The sequence below is a fragment of the Channa argus genome, chromosome 5 (genome assembly GCF_033026475.1).
Source record: "Channa argus isolate prfri chromosome 5, Channa argus male v1.0, whole genome shotgun sequence".
Classification (NCBI taxonomy): domain Eukaryota; kingdom Metazoa; phylum Chordata; class Actinopteri; order Anabantiformes; family Channidae; genus Channa; species Channa argus.
The window spans coordinates 14,109,640-14,124,167 of NC_090201.1; the positions used below are offsets into that span (position 1 = coordinate 14,109,640).

A 14,528-nucleotide genomic window follows, 5' to 3' on the forward strand; every position below is an offset into this window, starting at 1 on the left:
CCTCCTGTTACAGGCACAGCTAGAGTAAGCAGGTCTGTTTAAGTCAAACACACAAGGAGTTTCCCAAACTTAAGCACCTAGCTAATCTTTTACTTCTGATGGCTGAATAGATAATGACAGCATGGGTGATGAGAGTGATGGCATTAATAAAAGAAGTACCCTGGACTATCTGTGATGACCAGAAAATAAAAATCTGAGCGCTGCCTTTAATTAGTTTTGTCGTGTGCCCACCGTCTTGGAGTGGACCACCCGGTAAGTGTGTGATGCCTCAGCAGATCTGCTTTAGATCATCTTGTGTGCCAAAGTCCTGGTTGCTGTTTATGGCGACTGCTAATAGAGTCTAGTTGGTTATACGCAGACTGTGGGTGGCAGCCATTGTTTATCCTTTATAGTTTGAAAGGTAAGTCACTCTAGAAGTGCTATGATCTGGTGGATAAACTGTTATTGAGAAATGCCTCTGTGCCCAGTGAACAATAACATCCTAGATCATAGAAATGGTGACAAACACACCACATAATGGTGCCACGAACGTTGCTGGACAATAAATATTGTTGTTGTTTACAAATGAATGGTTCATTTGCATTTTCAATATTAGACATTGATGCAAATAATGAACTAAAAACTGTCTAAGGAAGAAAGTTCCGTCGTCCATGGACCACAGGGTCAGTGGTTTAATCCCCGGTCCCGGCTATATGTCAAAGTGTCTCTGGGCAAGACACTGAACTCCCAACAGCCCATTCCCCTCCCCAGCTGTGCAGTGCCGGTCCAAGCCTGGTACAAATTGGGGAGGGTTGCATCAGGAAGGGCATCCGGTGTAAAAACTGTGCCAAATCAACATGCAGACAATGATCTGCTGTGGTGACCCTGAACTCATTGGATAAGCTGAAAGGACAAAGAAAATAAATAAATAATTTGGAGCTGAAAGCTGATGTTTGACTTTACTTCAATGCTGCATTTTCCTTTTTTGTATGTTATTGCTTTATATAGTTTGTCAGCTTGGAGCAGTTGTTGTTGTAAACACTGCTTTGAGGGTCTAAGGACAAATCACAAGACCACTTAGGCACAGTGGATATTGTCAGTGGACACTGATGAACTACTACTGCAGAGTGTATGGTGTTTGAGTAATGTGTTGAATCTGTTGCTTTGTTTTTCTTCTCCTCTCATGTTAGTGACCCCCGGTCAGTTTCCAGCTTCAATCTGTGGGAACCAATGTGTGCTTAAAATTATTATCAGCTGTAGAGAGGGAGCTCAAAAATGTATTTTTAAGCTCTAATTGTGAGGGCTATACCAATGTCACACACCCTCACTGTCATGTGAATGTTTTCCTTTGGCTGTGTCTTATTGAGAGGTCATTATAACCCATCTGGGTGCTCAGTAGGGGGCCGCAGTGACATTCCACCAGGAGACTAGATAAACAGGCTAGGACAAACGGCACCCAACCATCCCTCTTCTCTAACCTCCCATGTCCTTAATATTAGATGTGATTGCTGAGACAGGCTGCAGCAGAGAGCATGGGAAATCCTTTTGGCGGAAAATCTTATCTTTATAATGTCTGGTGCTGTTTCTCCCCTTGAATTAATGAACAAGTTGGCGTAATCATTAGCTTATCTTGGTGCAGATGTCACACCTTTGTATCACTGTATTTGTATTACTTTCCTCACTCAGCCTAATGGCACCATAACACAATCTGTGTGGATCAGTAGGTGCTACCTGTGAGGCTCGACCACAGTAAGAGCAGAGGCCAGGTTAAATGAGGCCTGTTAGTCAGATGTTATGCTTCATAAAGCAGAGAACAGAGTAAACTTCAGCCCCATCTGCAACCAGCTGCTTCGCCTCTGCTCACCTCTTTCTGCCTTGACACAGGGCAATTACCTCATTGGGCAAACCCAGGGTTCTGTCTTAATATTTCTGGCCTGTAAATATCTCTGTCGTCCTGTTTAAAGCCTCCCAAAAGCAATCAACCTATTTGTGAGCAAGAACATAAGTAAGAAAAGAGTCCCTTTATATCTAACAACTGTGCTCCAAACTTTAGTCCTGGAATCACTACATGTCTGCACATCTGCAATATCATCCAATATATCTTTTTTATTATACACCAATTACCCCAAACTATGCATCTATAAAGCCATATGTACCACACATACTTAATTTTAATGAAAACAAATTAATTCACATTCATTTACATTACTGCAAAGAAAGACGGAGGGTGGAGGGGCTGTCAGACTGTAATGAAATTAATGCTCTTGATTAACATCTTCTAGGAACTCAGAATTATAATAATGAACACATCTCGTGTCACAAAAAAGACAGTGTAAAGTCCAAATTATGAGAACACCTTTATTTCCAATAGTTCAGTCACAGGGTATTAGAAATAAAACAAAAACAACAGTCTTTTGAACATAAAGTGACATAGAGGATAGTTCAGTCTGTTTGTCATTGCATGGACACAAAGTATCAGATGTAGCCAATGATATCTTTGCAGATTATCGGCTGTCGGCTTCCTGATTTCATGAGAGCTGCAAAGTGGTAGAAGTCTGTGTCCAGCTCATGAATGCCTAAGAGGGACTGGTGAAAAAAGGGGACTTTGGGCTGGGACACCACAGCTGGACAGGACAGACGTTTTGCTGCATTTGCATTTCTGTTTAGATGAGCAGAGTTTGTGGATCGAATCCTCACCCTGTTCTCTACACTCTTAGAAAACCCAGCTAGTTTCTGCCTCATGTTGACAAAAAAATCTCTTCCCAGTCTCTGTCTAGAATTTGACTTCAGTTCGCTGGGCTCAGGGCAATCTGGCAAGTCCATCCAGTTCTGTATGAGGTCTGCAAAACTGTTGTCTCCCAGAACCAGAGGTTGACGGTTGCGTCCCCTTGTCAATAACGAGTTTGTCCAGTCCTCTGGGTCACTGACCTCAAATGATGTCCACCTCTCTAGACAGGCGTCGGATGTGGATTTAGGTCGGACACGTCCACTCGGTGCCCTGTTTGTGCGGTGGCAGGCAGAAGAAGACACCCGCACATTCCTTGTGCGCCTTAGAACAACCCCTTCATCCTGCCATGATGCTTCAGAGTAACCTGAATCAAACTCAAGACTTTTGTGACTGCTGGGAGAGCCCAGGTCCAGTCTCAGGCCCAGACGACTGCTTGCTTCATCATTGTCCTCCTCCTCTTCCAGAGGACTCGTGAGGCAGCAGGCAGAGTCGTAGGTGCTGGCCGTGCTGGCGTTAGACATCCTCAGCCGTGCGCGCTGTTCTCGTTGCAGTGCTCGCTGCTGACATGCCTGTGCCACTGCCGCGTGGTGCGACAGTGCTGGGAGTTGGGAGTTGATGGGAGCCAGGGGACGTCTGGCTGCGGGGCAGGTCTTCCGCAGTTGCTTCAGATCTTGCAAGGACCTCATCATATACTGCATCTGCTCCCGTAAGCAGTCACCTGAGTCATGTAAGCAACGCTGTAGAAACAAGAAGTCACAGAGTCTGACCAACGTTTTCAGAAAATCCCCTGCTATAGCACGTCAGTGGATACACTGAGCAAACACAGCTACTGGAAATTTCAAAACCTCTCTGATTAAATGTTGTTGACCGACTCTTATAAAAAGAAGAGTTGGATAAATGAAGAGTATCACAGACTGTTTGATGGGCATGCTCAGACCTGTGTGCAGTAAGTTCCTACCAATGAATCTGTTCTCTCTATGTAACTTGGAAAGGCCAGCCGACCTGCTGTTCAGACAGATGTCGACACAAAGACAATTTATCTGTCTGTTAATTTACTAAAACAACAAAAACAACCTGAGTGAACGCCCTGTTTTCATTGACTCAGCAGTGACTGATCTGAAAACACGGACAGATGTGGCTACGGGGAGATCTGCATGAATACCTAACCTCAGCTATTTATTTTTATGTAGTGAGCCAGCTCCAGGACTAAGTACAAATATCTGCAGTATGTTAAGAAAAAAATGTGGATCCTATTTAACCACAGGAGTCATATTTATTTAAGAGTGCAGCTTGTTTGCCCATAAAAATCAAAAGTAAGGAATGTAAAACTCGGCTCCTGCTAAGTGTGATACTGATATTTAAAAAAAGGAGTCTGTACTGACAGAGAGGTGAGATATTTACAGTCCTACCAGCAGAGTAGAAACATAGGCTGCAGGTCTATTTGCAGCCCCAGAAACAAAATTCAACAGGAGCCAGAAGAACAGCACTCTTATACCTTCCCCCTGATGTCACCTTGTTAACCTCTGAACCTGAACGATCTATATGCTCTGGCTCTGCACTTTCCAGTAGTTCACCCTACAACAAGACCCTCTGCTCTCCACCATGTTTTCATAATTATTCTGCTAGATCTTGGGAAAGTATCCAAGATTCATATGGTCATGAACAAAACAGGAAATGTGCTAAATACAAGGAAAACGTTTTACAGCCTACAGACTACAATCAGCCGATTTAGGAATTAATCAGAATCTGAATTTGAAATAATCAGTAAAAGTTCGTTTAGCAGTCAGAAATCTCGATATAATATATTATATTATATATAATTATTATCTCAAACAAATGAGTGAATTCAGTCACATATGAGCATCACTGGTCTCTCTGCTGCAGCTGGTTTTTATTCAGAAGAATAATCCCACATTAATTCTATTTGCTTCAAACTTGCACCAAGCAACTAACTAATAGTGCCCAGTCTTTAATGTATTTTGCTTCATATGTAAATTAAATAAATAAACCAACTTTCGAAAATTAAAAGGAACTCACCATTTCTTTTCCTTTCATCTGTGAACCTCACTTCCTGCAAGAAAAAATTATGAACCACTTTTAACAGGAACACGCAGACATAATCAATCTATAAGAAAACACGCAACTTATTCAAGAAAGTAGGGAACAAGTAGACAACACTCACTTTTAATGTGATTGTTTGAGTCCAACGGAAATAATTTGTCCCATGAGGAGGAAAATGTCCCGGTTTATTCAGACCTGCGGATGGACCAAAAGCAGATGTGCTGAGTGAGATTTCAGCCCTGTTGGCCTCCTTTTACAGCGCCGCGCTCAGCTGCCAACCAGTTACAGTCACTTGTGTCTTGAACGAGCCAATCAGAGCGCAGGAGATTCATTGGCTCCGCTCAGAGGCTCAGTGTGCAACTGCACCAAATACAAGACACGCAACAGGGACTATTCCAGTTTTCATAATAAAAAATAAAGGACGAAATAAAGACAAACTTTGCTTTTGTGGTGAAAATAGGAAAATGATGGTGATGATTAAAACTCTGATGTAAATATGTTTTTCCTCTTTTTGATACTTTTTTATGACTTGATCCCACTATTAATTTTTTTCTTGATAAAGTGTTTGCTCTACAAATACTTCCTAAAGGCCAAGTTGGTATTTTCAAATTTCTTAATAATAACAAATGGCCAAATATTTTACTTTTTGTATTCAGTATACGACATTAAAAGTCATAATTAATATAATATATGCTGTAAAGCTACAAATTTGTGAAATGTCAGAAGTTTAGTTGAAACTGATTTTCTGTTTAAGTGAATAGTTATTTAAGATGTGCTAAGTCAATGTTATGGCAACACAGGCAACATATGTTCAATTTTCCTGCCCCTTACTGTTCTCATACATGATTTTTTACAAATATTTGTAACCTTTTCTGTCTTATTTTTGTAACTCAAACAATGTAAATCTTGGTTATAGTGGCACCTCAATTTTAAATCATTGAACATGAATATCAACAAAACACCTTGATGTAAACAATGATCTCCACACTAAAGGGCGCTAACTGATGGTCATTTAGAACTTGACGATCCATTCACACTATTCAGTGAGTGAAAGTTCATGCAAATCTGATGGGCCAACAGGAATGCATCTGTTCATTATTGTTGTTGGGAGTAACCCACATCAGTATTGAAATTGGTACTTATGGCATGTCCTGAGCTGCATGACCTAGTAACATGCAAGATAACGTGGAACTCAATTTTTAAATTTAGCTGATTGTATAAATAATACTTTTATTTTGAACCATTAAATAATAAAAAATAGTTGTGATTGTTTTTCCCCTGAATCGTATAATGAAAGGCATGAGAAAAACGACCCCTAAAAGGGAACATCCAAAAGGAAAAGAAGAAGAAGAAGAAGATAATATCTGTCACCACGGTCTTACAGTTCTCATACATGTCATGCACCACTCTAACATACTTCTCTGCCATTCCAGACGTCCTCATACAATACCACAGCTCCTCTCTCAGCATCCTGTCATATGCTTTCTCTAAATCTACAAAGACACAATGCAGCTGCCTCTGACCTTCTCTGTTCTTCTCCATCAGCATCCTCAAAGCAAATACTGCATCTGTTTCACTCTTTCTAGGCATGAAACCATATTGCTGCTCACAAATGCTCACCTCTGCCCTTAGTCTAGCTTCTATTACTTTTTTCCACAACTTCATGGTGTGGCTCCACAGGTATGTCATCAGGATCAACTGCCTTTCCATTCTTCATCCTCTTCACCACCATCCTCACTTCACTCCTACTAATCTTTGCTACTTCCTGCTCCACACCCTTCACCTCTTCTCACTTTCTCTCTCTCTCTCTCTCTCTCTCTCTCTCTCTCTATATATATATATATATATATATATGTGTGTATACACACACACACACACACACACACAAGAGAACAGAGAGTAGGAGTAGAAGAGAAGGTATATATTCTGTTTGGTATATCTAAATAACATTTTTATTTCACTTCAGTCTAATTTTGGCTTAAAAAACATCTAATGTGAGTGTGCAGCCAACAAAAGTGTAACAAAGTGATTACAACAGAATATATGAAAAATTTTATTTCACCATTTGGCATTAGAAACTAAAATGTTTTAATTGTGTATTTTCAAGCCATATGTTTTGTGTCCCCAGTCTGAGAGAAATTGTGATAATCTGGAATCTTAATGTCAAAAACTGTAGTGCCCTCTACAGTTGAAAAGAGCACAGCTAAAATGTTGAAACTGGATTCCAGGTACTGTCTTTATTTAAAGGTATATTTAGTTTGTTTCTTTATATTTCCATGTATTCTTTTTTTGTACTTTATTTAAAGTGTTGCTTTTGTGTCCTCGACTATTGACTCTGGAGGCCATTGTGGTACTTTTGATCTGGATGGAGCTGAAATGTGTTAAAGTATTTGCCTGCTGATAGGGTTGCACTGTAACAACTGACTGGTGGAGCCAAAGCTTCTCATGATTACATTTTAATAAACATAACTAATCCACAAATTACTATAAAATGGATGTGTCTCCATATGAGGTCAAGCGTTCCTTTAACATTTCTCAATTCAGCCCTATCACAATGTTGAACTGTTTTGTCAGTAGAATGATGGAGCAGTCACATTTGGAGTAATGTGGGCAAACAATGTTATATGTGCTGTCATATGCTCTGTTAACACCCTACAATCGAGTAATAATTTAAAATAGGGAGAAACATTTTCACGGTATTATCACAGTATAGTAATATCACATATAGTAATATATCAACAAAAACTTGTAGGCTACTGTGGAAATAATTCAACAAATGTGTATGGTTTGTATCATTATTAAAATTGTTAATAAGACACAGAAAATGTAGCTGATGAAGTGAAGGAAGCTGTCAGTAGATCTGTTTGATTGTACATGTGAATGGGAGCAGCTGTAGTTCAGATGGTAAGGCATCCAAGGGCCACGGGTTCAGTGGGCACTAACCCTGTAGTGTTGATGGTCATTTAGCACTTGACGATCAATTCAATGATCCATTCAACGCCATTTTCATGCAAATCCGATGGGCCAATAGGAATGCATCTGTTCATTATTGTTGTTGGGAGTAACCCACATCAGTATTGAAATTGGTACTTGTGGCTTGTCCTAAGCTGCGTGACCCAGTAACATGCCTGCAAGATAAGGTGGAACTCAATCTTTAAATTTAGCTGATTGTATAAATAATACTTTTATTTTGAACCATTAAATGCAGAAAAGAAGAGTTATTTTTTCAACAACTGCAATTCATTCCTCTGTCTCAATGAAAGAGTCATTTAGCTGAAAAACATCCACTGCAACAACAGACAATTGCAAATGCAGCACCAGATAGTTTTATTAAAGGTCCCCCACATTAACTGTGCAAGTTTAAGTCTCCACTAGATGGCGACATGTCTCTAGACATGTCTTAAATGGGAAATTTGTTTTATCACTTTAAAATTAGAGTTAGATTCTTTAAGAAATTGGTCAGTGATATTTCACTAGCAATCCCCATATATGGCTTTTTAAATAATTCAGTCAACCTCCACCTAAACTTCAAAGATATCAAGAATGAAGTGTCTAAAGTTAAAGCGAAAAATAGAAAGTTGTTCAGTGCAGTTCAACACTGACTGATGTTCACCTTCAGTTGAACTTCATCAGTGAACAGATTCACCTGAGACTTTGAGAATGGAGATTACATTACACTGCTATTGTTTTAGCACTAACATACATGCAACTTCTTTTTTGAATTAACTAAACACTAGAGAATTGATCAATTAGATTAATCTGCTGTTTAAAGATGTGATGAGGCTCCTTTGTTATACATGGATTATATGAAACCGACTCCTAAGCACAGCAGTACAATATTGTGCAAAGTAATGATTCTCAACCCGAAGAATATTATCTGTACCTATGTTTGCAATTTTATACTCTATTTCATCAGCAGAGACAAGTTTGAAAAGCCATTATTGCACTTAAGTATGTCCAACAACACAACATTGCATAAAAGTTGCACACAAAAGTCAGAGAGGAGTCAGGAGTGCAAGAGTCAGATGATCTCTACTTTTATTTAAATTAAAATCATATAGGACTTTTAAAGCACTTTAAAATTTACCCAAACACTAACATTTTTCTGAATTAGATTTTTGTATCTCATTAATAATCACTATATCATATGTAGGTGCTAGGCAGAGAAATGGAAGAAAAACAGGTGCACAGCTGGTCAAACAGCACTGAAAGTATCTAGGAATTGGTTGTAAACAGAGGTCAAGGCACAGACATACTGCAACAGACATGGAAATGTTACTATAAAAAGTGACAGAATGTTAGAACACACATATTTTAAATATCAGTTAAAATTTAATTTCCCCCTGCACATGAAGCCATTTTTCTATTATTATTACTATTATTATTTTTTAGTTTTTAACATTTTTCAGTTTTATTTTAAAAGAATGTTAGATAATTTGTGCCGACTATAGAGTGAATATTTGCATGTTGTCTCAAGCAGAACAATATGCGGTTTGGCTATGAAAGATGAACTTATGTAAACATTATTAAAAAAAAACTGTCCTTTGTCAATCATATTTTATGTCTATACCTGTGCTTTTGTCTTTTAAAAAATAAGCTTCATGTGATTAAACGTTTAATAATTTGCACATTAGAATCTCTACAAGTAAAATGAATGCTTTAATATAAAAACGTTTTCCTTTGCTAGTAATTGAAAATAAAGAACAAATAAAAAGAGAACAAAAATACAATAATAAATGCTGATTGTTGTGGTCATAGCCCAAAGAGTTAAGAACGAGCAACTGGATCAGCAATCATTGAAATTCTGCAAGGCTCGTCAGGATTTCAGTCTCTTAGTTGTCCTTAAAGGTGTCCTCATAAAAAGCAGATCAAAGCGGAAATTGTGGTTGGCCAGTGCAGTCATTCTTGATTTGTGTATATTCCCTCGTCTTTATGGTCATCAGAAGTGTTCAAGTAATCTAGAGAAGCACGATGCACACATAAGTCAGTAATTTCCAAAGAATTATTTTGTACCTTTTTGACCAACGCATTTCTCTAAACTCACTTTGACTCTCAGATGTGTTTTAGAAGAGGCCACAGTCCTTTAGGTTGTTCTTGATGATGACGTCAGTGACAGCATCAAACACAAACTGCACATTCTTGGTATCCGTGGCACAGGTGAAGTGGGTGTAGATTTCCTTTGTGTCTTTCTTCTTGTTCAGGTCCTCGAATTTGGTCTGGATATAACCCTGGGCCTCCTCGTTCGTGTTTTTGCCTGAGGAAAACATGGAGGAGCCAAATGAGTCTGCCATTCAAGCGCAAAATAATCTACCAGCAGTGACATTTGCTATAAACTCGTTTCAGAAGTAATGTTTGCACAACTGAAAAGTACAGTTGGGTGCAAAAAATTACTTTGAAATTGCATGTAGTGCTAAGCAAACATGACTCAAAACCCAAACCGAAAACATAATGACACTGCACATTTAGCTAGTAAAAATTGTCGTTTATCATCAGAAGTAATAAACAGGGTGAAGGAAAGTATGTATTCCTATTTATAAATTACTTCATTTTCCTCAGACGAAGAAACATCTGCAGTAACTAATTGTGCAATAAATATAATCTTGAAATTTTTTTTTTACTCTTTCTGCCATTTCAAAATGAGGCCATGACAACTTTTCCACCTAACTAAGAAAAGTAAGAGAAATTGTATTGTCTATTTTTCTAAAAAATGGGTGCCAGAAATATTTCAAGGCTTAATATGATTTAGAATTTGAGATAGTTGCCATTTGCATTTTTGGCAATGAAGTGACTGTAAAAATTAAAAAATTTGAAGATTTTTGGTAACTAAAGCTCTGTACTGTACCGGTGTACTCAGGGAAGCAGATGGTTAGTGGGCTGTGGGCAATCTTTTCCTCAAACAGGTCCTTCTTGTTGAGGAACAGGATGATGGATGTCTCTGTGAACCACTTGTTGTTGCAGATTGAGTCAAACAGCTTCATGCTCTCATGCATCCGGTTCTGGGTGGGACGGGCACACATATGGAGATAAAGAGATTATTGGAGAGCACAACTAGGGCACATAAAGGAAATGAGTTCACCAACACCCCAGCTTCCCTCCACATTTTAAATTATCATAAAAAACACGCTCTACTGTGAAATGAATGTGAAGCTATTGTTTATAAATTGAGGCAGCAGAAGCTTAACTCACCATCTCTTCATCCTCAGCCAGGACCAGGTCGTAAGCGCTCATGGCTACACAGAATATGATGGCTGTGACTCCCTCAAAGCAGTGGATCCACTTCTTTCTTTCTGACCGCTGGCCTCCAACATCAAACATCCTGCACAGACACACACAGTGGAGATGTGGTGTTTTTATGACAGAGCGGATGGACTGAGCATAGGAGAAAAAAACTTTTTTTGACTGACTGAGCAGCAAAGCAGTGCTCCCTGTGGAAAATATGTTCTCCTTTTCCTTTCCTGTGAAAACATTTCTGCTTCTTCCTCTCTTCAGAGTAGGGTATTCACTGCAACGGCCTGGCATTTGTTGGCAGTTGCTGTGGTAACAGCAACTGCACTGTAGCAACTGTGTGTAAAATGACTCTGGTGGTGAGGAAGATGAGAAGGACCAAGTCAGAGCAGAGGAGGATATGGTGGAAGTTAAAAAAGGAAGAATGTTGTTTAGTTTTCAGGGAGGAGTTTAGTCAGGAGGTGCTACCAGATGACTGGACCACTACAGCTAATGTGATCAGGGAGACTGGTAGGAGGGTACTCAGTGTGTCACCGGGAAAGAGGAAAGTGGACAAGGAGACTTGATGGAAAGAAGTTAGCTAAGAAGAAGTGGGACACTGGAAGCCTGAAGAGAGTGGACAGGAGTACAGTGAGATGCAGTGTAAGGTGAAGGTAGAGTTGGCAAAGGCCAAACAAAGAGCATATGAGGACTTGCATGTTAGGTTGGACACTAAGGAGGGAGACGTGGATTTGTACAGGTTTGTGAGACAAAGAGATAGAGATGGGAAGGATGTGCAGGAGGTTAGGGTGATTAGAGATAAGGATGGAAATGTATTGACAGGTGAAAAGAGTATCAGCGAGAATGAAAAGAAAGATGTTCATGACGGTGTTGAGACCAGTGATGTTGTTCGACTGAAGAAAAGACATGAGGCAGAGCTGGAAGTAGCAGAGCTTAAGATTCTCTTTGGGAGTGACGAGGATGGACAGGATCAGCAAGGAGGAATTAGAGGGACAGCTCATGTTAGATGTTTTGGTGATAAAGTCAGAGAGGCCAGATTGAGGTGGTTTGGACATGTTCAGAGGAGAAACTGTGAATATATCGGTAGAAGGATGCTGAGGTTGAAGCTGCCAGGCAGGAGGTCTAGAGGAAGACCAAAGAGGAGATTTATGGATGTAGTGAGAGAGGACATGAAGTTAGTTCGCGTGAGAGAAGAGGATGCAGAGGACAGAGTTAGATAGAGGCACAGGATTCGCTGTGGCGAAACCTGAAAGGGAACAGCTGAAAGGAAAAAAAAAAGAGTTGCTCTGGTAAAAGCCTTAAGACTGTTTGAGAACCTATATGACTTATTCATGAAAATGGAGGGCAGCAAGATGGATAAGAGAATGCTCATCTGGTTGGTGCCGGCCTGAACAATATCAACACCTAATAATGAGAGGAACCTTTTCACCTGGCCGCTGAAGGTGGAGTGTAACTATTTTTGTGGCATCTCAGTGGAGACGTTTTCACTTTGCAGAATTTGATTCATTAGAGTGGAAACTTGCCTCAAACAGACAAGCAGCTTTGGGCTAAGTAAGCAAAACACATAACAGTGACACACTTTGGACTGTTTACCTCATCTGCACACATCTTCCGCCCTGCTTACATAATCTATAAATATATCATAGCAGTACAGGGCTGAGAAGAAGGCTGCAGGTAAACACACACTAGTTGGATTTGGTTTCTGTCTTCTACAAAGAAATAAACTGTATTAAGACAAAACATATGACCTTATTATACACTGCAGGCACAGAAACAGCAAGACCTTTTTCTTTTTTAAACAGCTATGATAATGTAGTTAAAGTATTTTTTAAATTAGATATTTAAAAATGTCCTATGTTGTTGCCAAAGCCTTAGTGTTGACTAATGCCTCAGTCAGGTGTGTGTGTGTGTGTGTGTGTGTGTGTGATATGGAGTGTCCATTGTAACACTGATAGGTATGGGCAAACTTTCCAAAGGATGTAAATTATGTGTGCTGTCAAGAAAAATACAACAATTTTATAAAAATTTGACAAAAAGCAGTAAAAAGAAATGCATCAACAGCTCATTTGCTCATAAGATATGCCATTCTCATTGCTCTCACATAACCTGATTTCAATTATTAATTAGGCTTTTGCTTCTTTTTTAAATAACCGGTTTAATTCTTGTATTTAAAAAAAAAAAAAAAAAAACGCTAATTCTGTAAAAAATAAAGTGTTGATGTCTACTGAATTAGATCTTTCAATGATCATCATTTCTGATCAATTAAAGTTATAGATGATGATCAGAAAACATTACCCTCAATCATGAAATATATGATAATAGAAATATAAAACAAATCAAAATACAAATATATATGTAAATTAAAAGGAGAAAGAATTTTCCCTACTTCCTTTGTTCTAGTCTTAAGTGGACAAGCTTTTATGGTAAAAATAACAGCTGCAGTCCAGTCTCATTCTGCATGAGAGGCATTCAGATACAGCACAGAGTATAGGTTATTCACGTTTTGTGATTGCATCCTTAATAATCTGAACAACATATAAAAAAATAAAATCAGCTTAAGCAGTGAAGAAGTGATTCCAAGTCTGACAGAAAGAGCAATCGAATGAAAAAACAAAAGCCCCCCCCCCCCCCAAAAGTCAAGTCTTACTTGAAGTGCAGCTCCTTGAAGGTGAAATGCGTTTCCACGATGCCAGTGGTCTTGACTCGAGTCCGCAGCACATCTTGCTGTGTCGGGATATAATCTGCCTTAGCTATTCTCGCCAGGTCATTTAGGTAGCTGTTCAGGAAAAAACAAATAAATATATATGAAACGAAGATTTGATATTGATAAAACAAGAATTAATAACATAAAACAAAAAATAACAGCAAAAAAAATCAAATGAAATCAGTCACCGTTAAATTTACAGACAACGCACTGCCATAAACCACCACAAGAAAGATTCTTTACCTCTGTACCATGACATATTTAATGTAAAGAAGGTCACTTTATGTATATTTGTGCTTAAAAACTGGAAACCTTTATCTTACACATCTCCCACCGGCTGAACCAGATGAAACATGACAAGAAATAGTTGTAGTGTTTACATTTACAAAATAATTACAACATCATGCTGAATGTTCAAGGAGGCAAACACTGAATTTTATCAAGAAACACTAGCTATGATCCCAAATACTTGCACTTAAATAACAAGGTTTTTTGTTTAAACATTGGATATGGCTTCAGAGACAGCACACAATTTACTCAAAAATATGAGTTCTATTACTTCTCTTTTCCATTTTCTCTTAGCTAGGAAAAAGATATATGGTCAGCTGTGACCACTTTATCAAAATTGTTATTTTCTTTAGTTTAGTCTAACATGGCCACATAAAGCAATCTGACTTTTCAGGACAGCTCTCCTACACCTGTTAACAAATTTAGTGTGGATTATAAACAAAAAACAAAACAAAAACAAAAATCCCCCAAAACAACAACTACCTAAATATAGAACTAAATATCCAACTGCATAAGAAGGCTGTTGTGTAACAAAGCTGTGGC

At 38.8% G+C, this 14,528-nt stretch overlaps 2 protein-coding genes across 3 annotated transcripts in view; both read right to left on the reverse strand.

The window, feature by feature from the left end:
* Window positions 1–2,323: 2,323 nt before the first annotated feature.
* Window positions 2,324–6,407, reverse strand: LOC137128082 (PAK4-inhibitor inka1-like). 2 transcript variants are annotated; one of them, XM_067505769.1, is made up of 4 exons: window positions 6,389–6,407; window positions 4,890–4,963; window positions 4,745–4,778; window positions 2,324–3,444 (listed from the first exon to the last, which is right to left on the reverse strand). In XM_067505769.1, exons 3-4 carry the CDS (start codon window positions 4,760–4,762, stop codon window positions 2,455–2,457), a joined length of 1,008 nt encoding a protein of 335 aa, XP_067361870.1. In that variant the 5' UTR covers window positions 4,763–4,778; window positions 4,890–4,963; window positions 6,389–6,407; the 3' UTR covers window positions 2,324–2,454. The 2 variants fall into 2 exon arrangements, with proteins under 2 accessions (XP_067361870.1, XP_067361869.1); XM_067505768.1 differs by lacking the exon at window positions 6,389–6,407 and having other exon boundaries at window positions 4,890–5,031.
* Window positions 6,408–8,781: 2,374 nt separating this feature from the next.
* LOC137127400 (guanine nucleotide-binding protein G(i) subunit alpha-2-like) overlaps window positions 8,782–14,528 on the reverse strand; it is a 52,494-nt gene continuing 46,747 nt past the window's right edge. The window contains exons 5-9 of the mRNA XM_067504321.1: window positions 13,641–13,769; window positions 10,955–11,084; window positions 10,611–10,764; window positions 9,813–10,022; window positions 8,782–9,726 (exon numbers count right to left, since the gene is read on the reverse strand). Of these exons, the coding sequence (XP_067360422.1) occupies window positions 9,832–10,022; window positions 10,611–10,764; window positions 10,955–11,084; window positions 13,641–13,769 (604 nt within the window). The 3' untranslated portion in view covers window positions 8,782–9,726; window positions 9,813–9,831. The remainder of the gene's footprint in view (window positions 9,727–9,812; window positions 10,023–10,610; window positions 10,765–10,954; window positions 11,085–13,640; window positions 13,770–14,528) is intronic.